This window comes from Marmota marmota, unplaced genomic scaffold (assembly GCF_001458135.2).
Source record: "Marmota marmota marmota unplaced genomic scaffold, marMar, whole genome shotgun sequence".
Taxonomy (NCBI): Eukaryota; Metazoa; Chordata; class Mammalia; order Rodentia; family Sciuridae; genus Marmota; species Marmota marmota.
Genome location: NW_026000026.1, coordinates 45,329,059 through 45,350,327, shown reverse-complemented (window position 1 = coordinate 45,350,327; position 21,269 = coordinate 45,329,059). Strand labels below are relative to the sequence as shown.

Below are 21,269 nucleotides of genomic sequence, written 5' to 3'. Positions count from 1 at the left end.
CAGGACACATGAAACATCCTAATAGAACAGAAATGGAACAAAATGGACTTATGGTATACTGACTCTTATAAAATGTATGTATAAGTTGCAAGCACCTGTTTTCACCAGCCTTGTGAGAAGCAATACAATACCAGGGTGAAGGAAAACCTTGTGTCAGTTCCACAGGGACCCTGCCCCAATGTGGGACTGGTTGTGTTGAGTTGCTTTCAGGAACTAGGATGTATCTACTCTGTATCGAGACAGTCTTGGCTTCCAATATCCAACTCTGGTCACTTTGTGGTTATGGGCAAGTTCCCTACCTCTCTGAGCATCAGTCTTCTCGTCTGCAAAATGAGAATAGTAATTTCTTTCTTAATGTGTTCTGAGAAGTTAAAAGATCATGTCAAATGAAAGCATGAGCAGCAGACTTCAGTAAACAGGTGCTGCACTGTCAAGAGCATTTTTGTGAATAAAGGAATACTTGTCTGGTTATGTGCAGGTGTGGGCTCAATCTGGTGGCGATGAGTCCTCAGGTACAAGGCCAATGAAAATCAAGGTTTGGGACAGGCTGAGAGGAGACAAGCCTGTGTTTCCTTGAGCAGCCTGACAGGTGGGAACACTGAGGATGACCTGTCAGAACCCCAGAGGAAGTACCTTAGCTAGGCCTTAAAATGAGTGGGTGGGCAGAGTATCTAGTCTGAGTTCATGCACTCTTTTTTTTTCTTTGAGCAAATGCAAACAAAAATCAAAAAACCAAAAAACCAAAACAACAACAACAAAATAGGACATTATGAGTCAGGCTCTAGGATGAGGCAGCAGTGAACAAAACACCACAGCACCAAGCTACATGTCATATCCTGAAACAACATGCTGTTCCATGTTCATGTCTTTTATACCTGTTCTCTTGCTGGAATGCTCTTCACCTGGTTTCGTTCAACCTTCTTAAAGTTTCCTGAGCAAAGGATCTGGGTGTACAGGATGCCCCTCCTGTGGCCCCTGGGGCTGTTCCTATCATAATCTAACACAGGCATCTTCTGCTCCCTACCCCCTGTGTAAGCTTTCCTTTGGGGTGGCAGGAATGTACTTGGCTGTGTTTCAGGGTTTGACATGTATCCTTTGCTCAGGAAACTTTAAGACTAAATATTCTGCCTACCCACTCATTTTAAGGCCTAGCTAAGGCACTTTTCTTCCTCTGAGGTTCTGACAGGTCATCCTCAGTGTTCCCACCTGTCAGACCCCTCAAGGAAACATAGGCTTGTCTCCTCTCAGCCTGTCCCAAACCTTGATTTTCAATGGCCTGTTGTTTCAGGGTATGATATGTAGCCTGGTGCTTGATCTCTGCTCTCAAGGAGCTCATGCTCCACTGGGGAAGACAGATACCAAAATACTAACTGTGATATAGGCAAACTGTGAGAATTGCTGAGAATTGATGGCAGTGGAACTGCAGGATGACATTCCAGGTTTCTGACATGTGCCAAAAGTCTGTACACCTATGCCAAGGTCAGGGCAAGAGCCAGATAACCTTTCCATCAGCAGACAGGACAGCAGTCAGGAAGGGACCCAATAAGATTCTCTATAAGTACACTCCTCCAGGTTCTGCTTCCTGAAACTGTGAAAATGTAATGCAGAGCAGAGAGAGCCAAGTTAAAACTGACCATGATATTTCTCTTTGAACATGTGTACACACACACACACACACACACACACACGTACACATATTCTACACGTGCAGATAACTATAGCATACATGACTCCATATATCTCTATATGTGATGCCATATGGAGATGAGGGCACTTGTATTATTGACTCTTGTAAGAAATAACACTTCAGTAAATGGTGAAACTCTATATTGATGCTCACTCACTCAGGAAATTCAACTATTATTCAGTGCTTGAGATTCAGAAACCTGCCACCCCAAAGGAAAGCTTACACAGGGCGTAGGGAGTAGAAGATGCCTGTGTTAGATTATGATAGGAACAGCCCCAGGGGCCACAGGAGGGGCATCCTGTACACCCAGATCCTTTGCTCAGGAAACTTTAAGAAGGTTGAACGAAACCAGGTGAAGAGCATTCCAGCAAGAGAACAGGTATAAAATATATGGACATGGAACAGCATGTTGTTTCAGGGTATGACACACAGCCTGGTGCTGTGAAGCATATTCTGGGAGCAGGGGACATAGGAGATAGGCTGGCAAGGGCACACTGTGTATAGCTCCTCTGTGCTAGAGGGGGTGCAGGTGACAAGGGCCTTCTGAAAGATAGGCAGCAGCAGAGGTGAAGATATTGGGTTGGGGACTCAGATTCTTGTTCCTGGCTCTCAGGGGAGGAGAAATTTGGAGAACAGCATATCTTGGGGATGTCCTGTCAATAACACATTGACTTGGACCGTATCTCTTTTTTTTTTTTTGGTATCAGAAAAATATATCCAAAGTCTATTAACAAACATATCCAAATTACTGTCACTTTGAGGACATGTCAGTTGAATTTGGAGATGAAATTGAGGGGTTCTGCTAAGAGCAGAGTCTGTAGTTTGGTGCTAGGGACAAGGAATGGCTCCAAGTAGTGTCCTTCTAGTTCTAGGGACTTAGTATAATGATGATTGAAAATAATTAACTAAAGTTGTGGTCTCTAGGTTTTGAATTCTAAAAATTTTATGATTTTGACTGCTAGCTGAAATCAATATTAAATTCCTTTAATAGAATCTTTAGTTGGAATTTTCCTAAAGCAGACACAGGTTTCTAAAAAGATAGAAGAAAATAATCCAGATAGAAAAAAGTCCAATGACAAAGCCAATAAATCTGTAAATACTAATTTTAAGTTTTAAAGATCCATTCAAATTGGAGGCTGTTTTGATTTGACAAAGTCTGAGTGCCCCCTGATGGTTAATTGAGGATCCTACAACAGATACCATTTTTCAGCTGCCTGGGGACAACTTGTTAACTTCTTCCCTTCAAATAATGAGTGTACTGTTCATATTACAGAATTGCTCTGTGTATTAAAAAAAAATCAAAGTATATGGATGGGCTTATGATAAGAAATGTGAAATATTTTGGATGCTGCTAATTCAGTAGAATTTAAAGAGAGTACAGATTTGCTAAGCCAGAGATGGAGATGGGCACTTTTATAAGATAAACTAAAGAACTTCCAGGAAAAACTCATTTTTATTTCACTGGACAATTTGGTTCTTTGTAATTTTTATAATATCCCAGGGAAAACAGCACAGTGACCAGGCAAAAGGAATCCAGGGCCCCCATCAGAGCATCAGCAGCAGGCTGGCGCCCCCCACTGGTCGCTCCTATTGCTGCATGGCTGGCACGGAATGCCACCCACAGCGGCCCTATCAGTGTGCATTGGCTGGGTGACTTCTGCTACCTCTCCTCCAGGAAATTATGTTGCAAGCACACACCCCTTGGTTCTTTTGGCAAAACCTGGCATCTCCAACCAACCAGTAAGCTGAAGTTACAAGGCAGGAACCAGTAAGCTGAAGTTACAAGGCAGGCGTTTAAGATATACTCTCCATTGAATAAATGGATCAGGGAGAGTGAAAACGGCTTCCTGGGGAAGGTAAAGCGAGACAATGTTTGCAGAAGAGAGGAAGCTCTGGCATGCACCTCTGAACAAAAGGGAACAAGTGGTCTTTACTTGGAGAACAGCTTCCTATTAGGACTCACTCCTTCGTACATTATGCCTTTCATCCCCACTCAACCACAAAATGATTTTGCTAAAGCAAATACAATGGTAGAAAAAGATTTACACTGAAAGAATCTTTAATAATAAACTGTTGCCGATCTGCCTACTTGCCCGTGATTTATAATACAATAAACATCGGATTCTATTACGGCTCATGCACTGAAGCCGTTGCTCTGAAAAACGGAATATGAAAGCACCCAGACCCCACCACCATCACAATGAAATGAGCATGTATAAATGTGCTAAGAGTATCTCTTTGCATCTTTTATAGCTTGTGTGTATTAATCTGTAACGCTTATTAAGAAAGTCATTGCTATGCAAAGCAGCACCCAATCCCTTTCTCTGGCTTTTCAACAGAGTGCACTGTTTAGCCAATGGGACGGACCCTCTGGCCTTCATTCTGCATTCATCACAGGCAACATTTGCACAATGTATCTCTCAAAGGCGGCTGAAAAGAAGGCCCTAATACTCATGTAAACAACTGCAAACCAATTACTTAATGAATCAGGCCCACACATAATGAGGTGCAGACAAAGAGCTATAAATGCATTTTTGCGCCCAAGCCGCTGCTTTAAAGTAAAATCCCTCAGCTGTAGTTTGGGCTTAACTAGCACATCATAATTATTGTCTCTAGGACATCAGAGGAAGCCATTTTTTTTTTTTTTTTTTTTTTTTTTGAGGTCGCTCATCAGCTCACTGACAAAATAGAGCAAAGAAGAATTTTTAAAAGTGCTACAGCAGCGCTGCACTGTTATGTTTATTCTCAAGTACTGGGTTTCGAGACCACTTGTAAAAGCAATAAAGCACAAGGAGTGACTGCAGTAAGTGGGATCCTTAAATGTAAGCCTCTAAGAAATTTCAGTGAAGCCAGGCACAAACAGCAAAACCAGAGCTCTCCAAAGCTCAGGGTGGGGTATTAACAAAACCAAACCCGGCACAAGAACCAAACTGTGACAAACAGCACACCAAACCCAGGCACTCGATGGCCAGGTCTTTTCATCACTGGATTCTTATCAAGTGTCTAAAACCAAGGGTTCCTTGAAGATCTTTTTGAGTTTTGTTTTTTTTTCCTTAAAGGTCATAAGATTACTTGTAATTCATTTTCATAAAGAAGCAATAGTAATAAGAAAAGGTCCCTGACTTAATTTGAGGAACAAAAAAGTTCAATTTTAGTTGGTGAAATATAGACATGATGTGAAATTTTCAAGCTGATAAAATGTTCTGCAAAACCCAATTGCTTTTGAATGTATTAAAAACTACCCAAAGATCATATATAAAGTAAGTTTAAAAAGAATTGTTTTCGTGTCTTCAAAATGTAATGGAGAAAATATATATATATGTACCAAACCTATCTGAGGAAAAATGTCTCTGAAAATCACCAATATAGACTTAAATAAAGGAATAGCAATCTCATGTTCTTGGTAATTTCAGTGTCATTAAGATATTAAGTTTCCCTAAATGATATGCAAATTCTATGTGGTCAAAAAATATCATTTAAAAAGGTGGATCTCTTTGCATTGCTTCTATATTCATGTTAAAAATAATGATACCTAGTTAAAAAATTGTGAGGAAAAATACAAAGTAATATTAATAAAAATTATATACATATATATGTATATCTAAAAAATGTAATGAAGAAAAATACTTCTAATAATCTTAAAACTATGGGGGTGTATTATTAAGCCAAACTGTAACATTAAACCCTGAAAACTATCTGTAAATTTATTGTCCTTTAACAACTTGAATTTATGATATAATCATAATAATATAATACTTTAAGACTACCTGACCCAGTTATCTCCCACTTTCTTTAACAATATGGATAAAAACTTGAATATAAAGACAATAATTTCTGATAATTAAATGAGCAATATGGATGCTTGTCAAGTTTAAAAGGCAAGACTTTTAGAAAACCTACCTCATTTTATTATATTCCAAGTCCTAAAATATTATAATGTTTTTTACAAAATATAAATGAAAGCAAGATTCTTTTCATTTTCATTTTCAGTTCATTTTAATAGGACATTTCAGGAGCAGATCATTTTATATTATGGGACATAACATTAGAAATGTTCCTGTTTTAGAACTTCACCAGGGTCAAGTAGTAAATTCAAATGTAACGCAATCATCTAAAGGACATCTTTTTAATGAGCGATGCTATTACAAAAGAAACTTGCTATGCTGTTTTAAATGATATTTAGCCCAAAGCAAAAGGGTAGGCATTTCAACAGATAGTTGCTTACATTCCCATCTATAAATTCTTTTTAAGACTTGAAGCCACTGAATGATTAGTATTTTATCCTGATGACAAATTCAGCATACGACTCACTTATTGTAGTTCAAAAATTTATACAAGAAGTTTCACTGTTTAACAAATGTGAGAAAAAAAAAATTGTGTTCTTTAAGTAAAATAAGAAAGTGCCAGAAAAGGAAAGAGTACTGTAGCCTAAATACTTGACATAAACGAAGAATACAAAACCTAATATCCAACATTTGCTAGGTTATGTATCAGTGGTCTCAGAAAGAAGAAAAATGCCACTTTATTTCTTTTAAGGCCTGATGTTTTCTCTCTGCCCTTTTTCTGACAAACTCCATTGTGTGGTCTCTAAGCAGTCCTACTGAGAGCAGCTGTAGACGCTAATTTGTGGTTCACTGAGGTGTCAATTGAGTCTTAAACCAAGGAAACAACAGCTGCAAAACAATACTTGGCTCTGGTGCAAATATTTTCAAAGGTAGACTAAAGTTTCAACTGTTATTTTAGATAAACAAAAACCCAAACCATCACCCTCCATCAAGTCACACAACAAAATAATATGTGGCCAGAGTTTAATTCATTGTATGGTGACATTTCTCATCTTGTTGCTGCTATTCAAAGAGGCTTTCACGACTTTACCTTGACAAAGGACTTCCTTCGCTAGATGAAAAACTAGCTTCCGAAGGGATTTTATGAGTTGTCTTTGTCTTGAGTGTACTGCTGCCAATATTCAAACCTGTGGTAAGCACAAAACATGGAGAGCGAGCCTTAGCTTCTGTGCAGCAACGGAACAAATGAATGATGAGCGGCCTCCCACTAACTTTGGTAAAACAAACACCAACAGAGAAAGATGTTGTTCAAGCCAAAGAAGTCATGGGAGCTTCTGAGGCAGACTGAAATGTTGCTAACATACTGAAAAGAAATGAGGGGGTTTCCTTGTGACACTCAAACAGAAGCCACAAAATGTAAAAATGTAAAAAATTAAACCACCCAAAGAACCCTATTTTAAATGACAAAGATACATGTTGATATAAGCACATAAGTCTCGACTATGGGATGGAGTATTGGATAATTCAAATTGTTATGACAAACAGGCAGCGACAACTCACCGAAGTATCAGGTGCTGGAAGCTGGGGCTCAGAAATAATTGACACTCCTGGTGATAGATACCTACCCCATCCACTTTTAAGCCCCTCTGCCAAATCCTCTATTTTTCACCCCACAGAGGAGAATAAATCTGCACTGAAAAACCATCAATGCCACTCTTCCCAGTCTGAAAAGGTGGAGGAAGAAGATACACAATCCACCTCTTTGCCTAGGGCTGAAGAAACTGAACTGTATCCACTGCTCCCAGCTTCTCTGATCACTGCTTCCTGGGTGCTTTCAGCCTTGGATATTTCTGCTACATCTGGTTCTTAGTTGGTAGTCACCTAAGATCTCAGATAGTGCATGGGCATCTTAGCAAAGGATTTACTGAGTTTCTAATCTGTAACCTGTTTGCCTTCTTGTAACCTCAGCAGCAAAGCATTTCTCTGAACCATGTGTTCACACTAGGGCTCAACAGAGTCTCCAACATGATTAGCAGGAGAAGGACTTTTAGAAATGAAAACTGAGGCTCCAGGTTTAAGTGGCTTTCCGTAGTGACAGGTCCAGGGACAGAGACCTAAAATATCTGATTCAGAAAGTAACTGAAAAATGAACTGCTTCTTCACAGTTAGATTTGGAGGTAAGATCTATGTTCAAAGCACATTTACACCACTACCTATAACAGTGCTGTGAAGTTTCCCTTTACCCTTCCAACTGGCCTTCTGCTTCCCATTGGAACTCAAAAAGGTCCCAGGATCAGAGGGAGAGAAGGGGTAAAAAGATAGTTCCTGACCACATGTAGAAATGAAAACCAGAGGCCCTATCTAAGTATAACGAAGGCCAACGCCACCAGAAGCACTTGTGCCTGCCCACCCACCTTCCTTCCTTTCTCTCTTCTTCCATACACACTGGAAATTGATCCCATTGTCATTTTACGACCTAGCTCCAACCATTTCTATTTTTTATTTTGGGACAGGGTCTTACTCAGTTGCTGAGAGTCTAAGTTGTAGAGGTTGACCTCAAAATTGTAATCTTCCTGCCTCAACCTCCCAAACTGCTGGGATTAATAGACATCTGGCTGCATTTGTGTGATTCTACCTGGAATGTTTGGAGTCTTACAAAGTATACAATATAATTTGGGCTACGAAGTGAGGGACTTGAATCTCAAGATGTTTGATTATACAATTTATAAAGTATCATTTTACTTATAAATACATTAATAATAGTACCATACTCTTTTTATACATGTCCAAGGGACTACAACTTATGCCAAATTTACTCATTTTTTGCACCTGTACAGTTAGGTACCAAAAGATGCTTACCAAAAATATTTGTGGAGTCACCTTCCCGATTATGTGTTTCTGCTAAGCAGCTGTCATGCTTGGAGCAAGATTTTTAGTCTTTTTGTTAAAAGAACTCAAAAACCTCAAATATTCTAGTAAGGGCAGCCCAGAACAACTCTGCCCATTTGATGATTAAAGAACTAGGAGATGTAGAAAAGAGAAGGAATTTGGGGCATCTCCTCTGGTGTTTAGTGACAAGCTACATGGCAGGCAGAATCCAAGGTCTGTAGGGGAAACTTCCATGCTGGGTCAGTGCACATCCAGAAGGAAGGACTTCCAAATGACTACATCCCTAAGATGAAAAAGTGCTTATTCATTTTGATCCAGTGACAAGCTGTTACAAAGCAAGTTCCAGAAACCTTCAAAGAATGACCACCTTTCCCTCAACCCAGTACTGGTTGCTGCCTAGGCCTCTGGATACTGGCTTTGAATGCTAAATTTGCCTTTATTTACCTGAAAATTGTGATGTAGAAGCATGTGCCTTTGGAAATCTGTCTTCAATTTGGTTTGTATTATCCTGAAGGGTAGACTTCTTCAGCAACTTGTAGGCTTTTGTTTCTATAATTTAAAAAAAGCACACAAATACTAAATTTTCTACTCTCCAGAGAGGTTTCTTTTTTTAAAAAATATTTTTAAGTAGTTAATAGACCTTTATTTTATTCATTTTTTTATATGTGGTGCTGAGAACCGAACCCAGTGCCTCACACATACTAGGCAAATGCTCTACCACTGAGCCACAACCCCAGCCCCCCCGAGAGGTTTCTTAAATGTTTCCTATAATGTTAATATTTCAAATGCATAAAAATGACTTTTTTTTGAACTGTCATCTTTTTAGAAACACAATTTAGTTGAATCCAGGTTTTAAGACTCAAAGATGAGTTTTAAGAGAACATATGAGGCAGCAAATGCCCGTTATTAGGGGAGCAGGTCTGTGGATAGGCTCAACATCATAGTACAATAGATATCTTGCATCCAGACCTTGCAGAAGCATCCCCCAGGAATGAACTTGAAGAAACAGTACTGACTTCCTAGGTGATCAGGTCACTAGGAATGCTCCCTGCTCCAAGTCTCAGGTTCTTACTCTGGAGCTGGGAAGTTCTGGGAGAGGGCTGGGTGAGTGGTGAGAGGGGAGGAAGGACAGTGACAGAAGGGTAAGTTCAGAGTCCCACAATTGAGGATTTAACCCCATGGGGTCGATGAGGGAAGGTATCTGAAGAGAGTAAAGCCAGATGCCCAGAGGGTCAGCAGCAGCCTAGACCTGGCTCAGGTTCAGGATGCCCTTGGCCATGCAGGGTTTCTAATGGCATTTGCTACAAGTTACATTGAAGGTTTTTGGGAAAAACAGTAATCAAAAATTATGAAAAGGACCTGAGTGTTATAACCTTTCCCATTACCTTACGTCTTGAGGACATCTGGATGAAATGGAAACTGAAGAATCAAGAGTTTTAGCACAGATAAGACAAACAGCATCCTTGTCCACATCTTCAATAGGGCAACTGCTGACAGTGTCAGGAATCAGTTGTATTCCTGCTTTTGCTGGCTCAATTTAAGAACTTAAGTGCTACTTCTTTATTACTAAATAAAAACTATTACACTGAAGAATAAAGTATGCTTTACTGAGAATCAAATTAAAAAACGAGTCTTTAAAATGAGCACCATACTTGGGAATACTAAATGTTGTATAATTAAAATACTTATGGATCTGATACTCTTAACTCTGAAGAAAAGAAATCCTAAGGCAACACTTTTTTAGTTTACTGGATTGTGAAATAAATTTGATGTGATGGAACTAATATTTTGAAAACTTTAAAATAAGGAAATAATGAGATCTAGGGAAAAATATAGTGAGTGTGGCCTAGGGTAGAAAGTATTTACTGGTGGAAGTATGGCTCCAATAGGATGGCTCTGCAACACTATTCAATTGATCCTAACATCCATACTATTGCCAATGTGTTGTTAAGTGATTTGGGGAGGAAAAATTAGAATGTCTGAACTTAAAGGTAAAGAATATACATACATATATATATATATTTTTCAGCTCTTAGGAAACCAGTCCAGATCTTAATAACCACAAGCTATTACAACATTCAATTAAATTTATTTAATTAAAAAAGAGAGGGGCTGGGGTTGTGGCTCAGTGGTAGAGTGCTCGCCTAGCATGCACGAGGCACTGGGTTCAATCCTCAGCACCACATAAATGTAAAATAAAGATATGGTGTCCACCTTAAAAAAAAACTGAAAAATAAATATAAAAAAAAATAAAAAAGAGAGACAGCAAAGATTGAAACTAAAAAAAAAAAAAGAGGGGCTGGGGTTGTGGCTCAGTGGTAGAACACTTGTCTAGCCTGTGCAAGACCCTGGGTTTGATCCTCAGCACCACATAAAAATAAATAAATAAAATAAAGATATTGTGTCCAACTACAACTAAAAAATAAAAAAGAATAAAAAGGGAAGTAGCTGTTTCAAAAAAAAAAAAAAAAAAAAAAAAAAANAAAAAAAAAAAAAAAAAAAAAAAAAAAGATCCTGGTTACTGGCCCCCAGAAGTAGACCAGGGTTTGCAATTCCTATCTACTGTTTCAAGGTAAAAATCATTTGACTCCAGGGAGACTCTCTCCTGCTTTTCAGAAACTGGTAAAAACTGTGTCACCGACTTTCGGAAGAGGATTTCTGGGAGAAATGTCAGGCTTATGAAATAATTTCAGATTTGGGGGAATTAAGCATTTTGCCCAAACATAAGATAATGCTAATGTCGAGAAGAGAGAAAATTATCAGTGTAAAGTGAATTGACTTTAAACAACACTCTGAAAATGATGGGCCCTTTTCATTTTCCCCACACTTTCTATCTGGTCTCTTTCCTTTCCTATTTGAAGGACTCAGGCCCAGTGATCAGGCTTTTCCCTCAAGGCTGCCCAAGTCTGCTTTCTGCTGACCTATAGACTTGGAGGGAGATGGCTCATTCTCCTATCGCATCCCACCAGGACTACCCTTTCCTAACCAGGATTCTCCAGAATTGCATCTATAAGCCTTCTGTAGCCCTTCTCCAATCATAGAGTCATTGATAGTTGCCTGGAGAAAATCAATTTTTATCTAGGATGTAGTGGCCCTGACCTGAGTAAAAGGTTGATAAAATCAGGCTGAGGACTGCTGGACATGTCGCTTACTACCTGCTCAGTGCATGCTTCTTTTGATGATTTAAGGACAAAGTGAAGTTTACAAGGAACAAAAATGAAGTGCAAACACTTGGAGGAATTAACAGGAATTGAGGCAGGACCAGAGACACAAACCAGCACAGGAACAGGACATTCTGATTGAAGAGTCAGATGTATCAGAACTGAAACAGTTTTCCCTATGGATAACTATTTTATTTTAGTCATATTACTGCACAAAACAACATATGAAGGATTAGGAGATGATCCAAAGAAGAAAAACAAAATTAATAGGGTTTGATTTTAAAAAATCATAAGTTAAAGGATACGCAGTCTGCATAGAAACAAAGTAGGGTAAGGGAGGGAGCTCAAAGACAGATATTGTAAATGGAGTAGACAGGAAGGGTATTATGATTGCAGATACCTTTTAGGGCCAAGAAAGTACACAAAGAAGTCACTCTGTCCAGGTAGACACAATGAAAAAGGAAAGCCCTGTAGCAGGCTGGGGGGCATACCCCTGTCCACAGGGACAGCTGTTCCCTGGCTATAGCCTATTGCTGCCAGGTGGGAAAGTGGGCCTAGTCTTGCCGGACTTGTGCCTTTTCTTTTTTCTTTACATGAAACACTGCACAAGCTAAATGAAACACATTTACAACCTAGAAACTAGATGTTAGTAAATAATTTTTATGTTTACTAAAAGTGGCACAAGAACACTTAGGGAAACTGCAGCCAAAGGATACCAAGCTAGATGCTGAAAAAAGCTTTTTGTTGAAAGGGTTGAAACCCTGGAACATTATCAAGGGAGGCTGCATCAGTTGTATGAAGATTTTTAAGTAGCTATCTGTATTAAATGGACCAAGTTACAGACTCTTTGGATTGAAGAGAATACTTTTTGCTAGGGGTTTTCAAGCAATTCAGACATTCTCCACAAACAGCCAGGATGTCAACTTCATGATGTAAAAGACACATGAGCCACAACTAAACCTGAGTCTGAAAATTTGAGAACAGAGTGATCATTAAAGGCTTCACTTCCTAGCCTGTGACTTAGAATTCCAGAGAAATATTTCCTCCCAACAATAATATTAAACTCTCAAAAACTATTGAGTAGTGAAAATAATGAGATAAAACAGACATTTCTAAAGGATTCAATTATTTTCAGTTGGAATGTTCTCATATACACAGAAACAAATACACATACGTGCTCAAGCTTGAAGTTCTGAATCTCAGTCAAGCATCTATTATATACTTGAATCTGTGTCAAGATTGAGTTTAGAAAGTGGAAAATATAGCAGTTTCAATCATAAAACATGGCAATGGGTCCCATCCTTTGTAGTATCCAACTCCAGGAGATTAAAATCTATCCTTGTCTATTCCAGACTGATGACACAATAAGATAAACATATTGTCCCTACTTTGTTACATAAGCTAACTGAACCCAATCTTCCAACTTCCTGCACAGTGCTGAAGGATCACTAAGACTATTTTTTCCCTTTTTGATATATATTTTGTGTCTAGAAAATAGAAACAGCTAGAGAAAGAAAGTGAAAACCTGATGAATAGAGAGAGGTAGGAGAGAGATGATGTTGAAGAAAGGAGAAAGAAAAAGCCTAAGTTATCTTTTATTCTCTTTTATATGCAAATGTACACCTGCTAAAATACTTCTAAATCTACAAATAAAAAGAAGAAGAAAATATCTGATGAACAAGTGCTTTTTGCAATCTATTACAAGAGCCAGATAAAGGCGTGGCTCATCAGCCTCTAAGGGTGTCTGGAGGCAGGGAATTTGCCCATAGCTTTTGCAGAAATCCTTAATGAAAAAGAGTTGGACCTATACAGGAAATAACAAAGGGAGATGCAAACAGTACTATCACTACAGCTAGAAAAAAAACAACCTTGAACCCATAAAGAACTGGGCATCTTTGAGTAAGGATAAGCACTATTCCTAGATGAAGTGGTTAGAAATTTTAAAACTAAACTTGAAAAATATCTTTTGTCCATAGGGTTATTACTTGCTTTTGTAAAATAAAGTAAAATGTCTAAGATATATTTCTTAAGTTAATTTAAAAGACAAATATCATCACTGAATATCCAGAAATTATCTTATAATCTGCTCAAACAAAAATGATAAAATATTAGGTGGTATGTGCCTTTTCAGTTCTTAAAATCCAGAAACCTATATTTAGGACTTTAAATAAAACTGTAAGTCTATGTGAGTTGAGAATAATAATTTTTGATCCAAAACAAAAATTACTTTTCACAGACTTTCTATGATAAACTCAATTCCTCCAGTAGACCTGGGCCTGTAAACTTACTGCAGAGGTTTCTCTCTGTGGTTTCACCAAGAGAGTTGGTGCAGGAGATGAACAACTCTTAATTTGTAGGAGCTGCATGGGGATGACCCACAAGACAGAGATTTACATTACTGTCTTAATTTCTATGAAGCAACTCAACACTGAAACTTGAAAATAAATGCCAGGTTTGTAACTGGTATTTAATGAACATTCCCAAGATTATCTGAGACAGTTTTGGGGATATTCACTAAGCCCTCTCTATACTTGGGTTCTGCAACCAGATTGAAACCTAGATTGGAAATACTTGGGAGAAAAAAATGCATCTGTACTGAATATGTACAGATTTTTAAAAAATTATTATTTCCTAAACAAGACAGTATAACAACTATTTACATAGCATTTACACTGTATTACATATCCTAAGGCATCTAGAAGTGCCTTAAAGTATATGATGTTTGTGAGTTATATGCAAATACCAAGCTATTTTATATATGGGAGTTGCAGTCTTTGCAGATTTTGGTATTCAAGAAAATTCTGCAACTGATTCCCCATGCATACCAAAGGATATACTTCCAACACTGTTCATGGGAGGTGATTTTTCAACTCTCAAACTCATGGAACCCTTAAGCCAGTACAATCTTGATCAGAAGCTAATTTTCTTTTCTTTTTTTTTTTTTCTGGTGGTAAGATTGAACCCAGGGCCTCATGCATGAAAAGCATGTGCTATACCATTGAGCTATGCTCCCAATCCTAATGTTTTTTTTTTTTTTTTAAATCTTAATCAATTTGTACTTAATAATTCAAGAGAGGAATCAGAAATAATGGCAATCAGTATTATCTTTATCATCTAAAGAAAGACTAGAAATAATCTGTATGAGATAAACTATATGTTAGAAATGTCAAATATGGACCCCCCACTCCCACCACTGACTACAGCAGGTTGAATGGTATCTCCCCTACTCAGCCACCTCCACCCAAATTCATGTCCATCCAGAAACTCAGAATGTAATCTTATTAGGAAATAGGGTCTTGCAGATATACTAGCTAGAAGGTCAAGATGAAATCCTCATGCACTTACAGGGGGCCTTAAGTCCAATGGCTGATGTCCCTTTAATAAGAGGAAATGACCCAGAGACAGAAAAGAAGATAATATGAAGATGGAGGCAAACACTGAAGTTGTGCCACCATAAGCCATCAGAGGCTGAAAAAGACAAGGAAGAATTTCTCCCCAGAGTCTCTGGAGGGAGTACAACTGTGCTGACACCTTGATTTCAGACTTCTGTATCCATAACTGTGAGGGAATAAATTTCTGTTATTTCAAGTTTATGGTAGTTTGTTTTTGAGACTTGCCTAGGCTAGTCTCAAACTTCTGGAACTCAAGTGATCTTCCTGCCTCAGCCTCCTGAATAGCTGAAACTACTAAGTTTGTGCCACTATGTCTCACTATGTTTGTGGTACTTTGTTATAGCTGCTCTAGGAAAATAATATACCTTCTGGGCCCCGATTTTATCAAAATACCTAAATCATGACTTCTTTTCTCTTTTAGTTTGTCTCCTGTGCAAAGATTGAACCCAGGGCCTCTTGCATGAAAAGCATGTGCTATACCATTGAGCTATGTTCCCAATCCTAAATAACTTTTTAGGTGGTACTTCAAAACATGATCTACAAAGGCACTATGATGGCTTTGAGACATCTGCTCTATTCCCAAACTTGGGTATTCACCTGGATGTGTTAGAAAATGCTTATGCCTAGGTTCCACCCACCAAGGGTTCTAATGTAATTGGCCAAGGGTATGTCATGGGGATCCCACATGGGATTCTATCGTGCAACCACTGTGGAGCATCTCTCCACAGAAGCAGTTAATTTCCTTGAATGCAGAAGCACTCATCAACAGCACTCATCAGAAAGGTGTCTTTTATTCTTTAATGACCACATTAACTAAACACCACCACCCAACAATGAAATAAGGAATGCTGGCTATTGGAAGCAGCAGATAGGAGGCCCCATGGGAGAAGCCCCAGCAGACTGACTTCTGCCTAAGAGACAGGGCCATATAGACTGCAATGGACAATCCCACAGCATATTATGGCTTCCCTGGTTTTATATAAATAGGGGATTCCCTGTCCCAAGTACAGCAGGGACTGATTCTAATTAGTAAAGCATCTGGGACAAGACAGGGGAAGCACATTCTAAGCAAAGCCTTGGTACTGGAGATGATATGCCACTATATTTTGGAGGTCCAAAGTTGTCAGTGCAGTCTTTTCTTCCAGGATAAATCTAATCACTGATGACAACCTGGCCATTGTATGTTTCTAACTCTTTTCAAATTTAGTGTAAAACTCAAATAACAATGTTTGGGGAGGTAGTCCCCCAGAACTCCAAGTGGCATCCTGCAAGTCTATGCTGACCCCCTGGAAAGATGCTAAATGGATGTGTTAGTATGACCTGAAATATTTCAGCTTGCCAAAGAATATCAGTGAGGAATGGCACAGTGAGGCAACCACTTTCAACACAGCTTGACCAAGAGAATTGGTGTCAAAAGAATAAGAGGCTGAATGGACATTCATAGAGGCTTAATCCTCTTGAGATAAAAGCAGAGAGCCCTTTTCACATGGAGCTTAAGGAGATGAGTTTTGCCAGGATGGGCACGTGGGTGGGAAAAGCATTGGTGGAGTAAATGACTGAAAGAGACAGTATTCTGGTCTGAATCAATAATTTAAAGAAACTACTTAATATCCCCATTTTTATTCATTTGTTTGAGAAATTAAGTGTCCACTATGTGGCAAACACTGTGTTAGGTGCTGGATTTTCATGACATTTAACATAAGGTAAAATGAAAACTCAATGCTAAAAGTTAAATTTAGTGTAAATACAAACAAAATTTCCAACAGAAGAATTTGACCTTGGAGGGTTATAAGTAGTTCAAAGGGCAATATTCTCTTATAATATTGATAATCCTCACTGTCCTCCTGGCCTGAGTATTTCTGGGAAACACTGTTCAGAATTTCCTTTTACCTGCACGTGATCTCAGAGGCCTAGCTCTGTTGACTAGCCCCACTTTCCTCTCAGTATAACCTGTACTTGGAAATTGTTGGGAGTTGCTCACTTCTCCAGGCATAGCCCAAGAGAAAGAAAATGTGTGGCTTTGTATATCATGGCTTTCAAAAGCATTCTTGTGGAGCTCATCTTTGTTATGATATACACTGATATTTGATTGAACCAGACACTCTGTTGCAATTGCCTTTTTAGTAAAACAAAAGAGACAGGGTGACAGAATAAAAGGAATTCAGGACTCAAATCCTAAAGTCAGTTTTATTCCTGATACAACACACTAATTACATAGCCCTGAGCAAGACATACCCTTTCTAAGTTTCTGTTTGACCACTGTAAGATGAGTTACTAATATTTACCTTACAGGATTATTATGAAGATTAGAAATGATGGAGGCTTACTGAAGACAGGGGCCCAGTCTGTGCTATTGTTGGTATCCCAGAATTCAGCACAAGAAAAGATGTAATACACATGTAAATGATACTATTTATTATATATGGAAAACTACATACAGATATCAAAATTAATCTTTAATTTCCACCTGGATACTTTAGTGAGAACAACAGACAAATAAAAGTGTAGACTGTGTTAACAACAGAGGATTGTTAAGACTATGGGAATGTTTACTCTGGTTGTGTGTGTAGATTTGTGTACATGAGGGCTTCTACATAAATCTTAGGACAGAAAACTCACATAATGGTGATTAACAAAGCAAATGCCTTTGGAATGACAGCAAACTCCTTAAGGATGAGCCCTCTGCCAAGAAAACTCAAGATCAGGAAATAAGAACGGAAAATAAAATATGAGAATGTTGGCATACTGATTCCTTTAGTATAGAATAAGAATTATGGTCTCAGTATTAGAATGATGCCAAAGTTCCCAGAAACAGGAATTTGTTCCCTTAAGAGAGCCATGATTCCTGCCACAGTTCAAACACCCAGCACAGAATCTTACACCTGGAAGACAGCTTAGTGTTGCTGAAATGAAGAGCTTGAAAGTTCTTTTGTTACTGAACTATACTCTATAATTATGTTCTATAAATGTTCTGCTTTGTATATGGCAGTCTCTCAAATATTTAAAGATAGCATTATGCCCTTCTCAGGTTAAACATGCCCAGGATGTTTCATCATTGTGAAAATGGTGTAACTTCAGAGTTTCACACTCCAACACCTCTTGTACTTGCCCTGGATCTCACCTCACCCTCTTTCCTTACTATGTGTCTTCTGTAATGGCTGCAAAGCTAACAGACTCAGCGAGAAGGACCCACACTAAAGAAAAGCACTCTGGACTACTGAAAGTTACCAGCACCAGGTGTGATGTTTAATGCCTGTAATCTCAGTTATTTGGAGGCTGAGACAGGAGGATAGCAAGTTCAAGGCCAGCCATGGGAACTTAGTAAGACCCTGTCTCAAAATAAAAAAATAAAAAGGACTGGGATGTAGCTTAGTGGTAGACTGCCTCTAAGTTCAATGCCTAATTTAAAAAAAAAAAGTAACTACTGTAATCTGGTCAATTTGAAGAACTGCTTTAACATGTAGCTTTTAACTAAAACATCTGGTTGTAGTTATATTAGAGTAACCTAAAGTCTCATTCGAAAGCAATACTGTCCACCAGGGAGGTTCACACAAAACAGAACTACAAGAAAACAACAAAGATAACTTTACTGTAATGACAAAACTGCCCCTAATAGATTGGTTGTTTTAAAAAACATTCCATGCATGTTTGTGTACTTCCCACTCCATGTTCCATGAAACATTAATTCTATTGGCTGTTAATAGGAAGGATTCCATTTTCAAATAGATGATAACTTATTTGAAACTCTACGTTCATACTTTTTAAATAATTTCTCCACTGAAGGTTTTCTGCACATCTTCAATATGCTCCTGTGTATTCTGTATACTGCAGAGGGAGACAGATCACACAGGGTTTGGCCATAAAAAATGACACATTGTTGAAGTATTTTCTGGGTGAAGCACTGCATAGAACACATTTTGAAAAATGCTACATTGTCTATAAACACTTATAAGGCTGCACAATGCCTTCAACTGTGAGCACATGAGGGTTACTAGGGGCAGGCAGGCACTCATGGGCAGAGATCCAGCTTTGACCAATGAGACCCCAGGAAGCTACTCAATCAGCTTTCTGAGATTCTTCTCTAAGTTTTCCTAATTAGAAGTCCCAAAGTAACATGAAACTCTCTTCAAGATTCCTTTTTGATAAGGTAAACATCCTTCTGGATTCAAATCATCAAGTATGTACTCAAGTGGAAATTTTGCAGGAACTAACTTGGTGGTACTAAATTACAGTAGGTCCATGCTTGGGCTGGTCTTAGTCCTAAGAGGCTATCACAAATCAGGGAAAGTAAGCAGGTGACAAATGACAGACTGGAGGTATCCAGACACCATCTGGGGGCTTGTCATCAAATTTCTCTTTCTGTGACACGGCATCCCATTTCCTCTGTTTCTTTTTTTCTTTAGAGTTTGCTTTGTGTGGTTCCTTTGACTAGATGTCATTGGTTTAGAATTTTGGTTTAGAACCAGCACAGAAGACCAACAACCCTACTATTATTTACAAGATTATTATTATACATCAGACATAATATGTACCAAGTATCTAGTTTTTATGTGGCAGATGAACATGACTGCATTTAAACTTGGAAGACAATCCTGTCAAGTCCGCTTTCTCTGTACAAAGGCTCAGTAGGTAGAGAAACAGAGCAGGGAGTGAAAAGACATTGATGGCCGATGCCAAAGCCTAGGCTCAACTGCTATACTGCCTTAACTTCTAGGGGAGAGTCTGATATTCCTTTTCTTTGGAATATTTTAGAAAGAATTCAGACCATACAAACACAACCAGTAAGCACCTATACAAACCCATACTCCAACAGAACTAATATAAAGGGGTGAGTGGAATCTGTCTTAAATCAAACAATACACTTGCTTTATTCTACTAAAACACAAATCTCTAAATAATTATGCCAAAACCACAAAAATTTAATGATGGTCAGAAACTTAAGAGACTACAATGACAGCAACAGTATTAAGCAGAACCAAGATGCAAAAGGCCCTTCAATAAAAACTTTGTGGGAGATTCAAGGGTTGGGGCAAAGACAGAAGAATGAAAGTGTGGTGGCAAAGACAGAGAACAGCAATGCTCTAACAAGTAAGTGGCTTTCCAAAAGTTTTTCATGTCCAGCAGATTGTTGGAATTGTAGTTTCTTTTATAAAGTCTTAATTGCAAATAGCCTTGATTACTTTTAGACACACCATACTTCTTTCTGCATGAAAAGAAGATTTAAAACCTTGAGAAAGTAAGTGACACAGACATAATGAAGAATAAAATTATGTCATTTGCTGGTAAACGGATGAAACATTGAGCTAAGTGAAATAAGCCTGATTTAGAAAGTCAAGGATTGAATGTTTTCTCTTATGTGAAACTTAAGGACGGGGGAGATGGGGGAGAGAATGAATTCTAAATCTACCAAACAATGCTGTGTCCATGTACGAATACACCACAATGAATACTGCTTATATAATTATAATGCACTAATTAAAATAATAATTATAGAAGGACGATCAGTAGGGCAGAGTAATAGGGTTAGGGAAGGGAAGAGGGAGGGAAAGGGTAGATACTGGGGAATGAGATTGATCAAATTATGTTATGTGCATGTATGATATGACATAATGAACCCCACTATTATGCATAATTATAATGTACCAATAAATTTTTTTAAAAAGAAAATCTATGAGGTAATAACATTTGCATTAATTTGGGGGCATTACTTACAGCAAGGGAGATGGGAAAAATCACAGAAAAGAGAATTAAGAATGGGCAATGAGGTCATTTTCTGGTTTCTCCTCAATAATCCTTATAATTTTAACTCAAACAAATCCAGAGACCATTCATTACATACTTCTACATTCAAAAGTAAATACAAGTAAAAGGCATCCAAATGATTTCCTAGTTATTTTCAGTTTAGGATCTTCTAAATTTTTCCTATTAATAAAAATAATCAAGTGGGGACCATAACAATTTTCTCAAAACAATAAACATCACTGAAAAAAAAAATTTAAAAGGAAAGAAAACCCCTGTATTTTGGAGTGAAATACTATCTGACATACAAAATAAATAATAATTGTTCTATTATAAGCTCCTTTTTTAAAAACCAGAGTTCATCACAGAAGCATAAGTTTAAAAAATTAATCATCATGCCATGAATTGTACTGCCATAAAAACAAACCATTCTTTTCTGCTTATAAACAAGAACAAAACTACCACATATGCAGATGCATGCCTTAATACCTCGGTGCAATGGTGTATTTACTTGTATAAATATTTAAAGTCAGACCTTCGAATTTATAATGAAGTAGTACACCACTTTACAAAATAAGGTGCTAGTAAATTTAGATGTATAATAAATAGAACTCTG

General features: G+C 38.0%; 1 protein-coding gene across 4 annotated transcripts in view; it reads right to left on the bottom strand.

Moving 5' to 3' along the window:
* Window positions 1–2,119: 2,119 nt before the first annotated feature.
* Window positions 2,120–21,269, bottom strand: part of Kiz (kizuna centrosomal protein) — a 100,603-nt gene continuing 81,453 nt past the window's right edge. For 2 of the 4 annotated variants that reach the window (XM_015483420.2, XM_048811382.1), the window contains exons 10-11: window positions 8,806–8,910; window positions 5,543–6,659 (exon numbers count right to left, since the gene is read on the bottom strand). In XM_015483420.2, coding sequence (XP_015338906.1) covers window positions 6,559–6,659; window positions 8,806–8,910 — 206 coding nt within the window. In that variant the 3' untranslated portion in view covers window positions 5,543–6,558. Of the gene's footprint in view, window positions 6,660–8,805; window positions 8,911–21,269 lie in introns of all 4 variants that reach the window. The other 2 variants (XM_048811381.1, XM_048811380.1) reach the window with 2 other exon arrangements.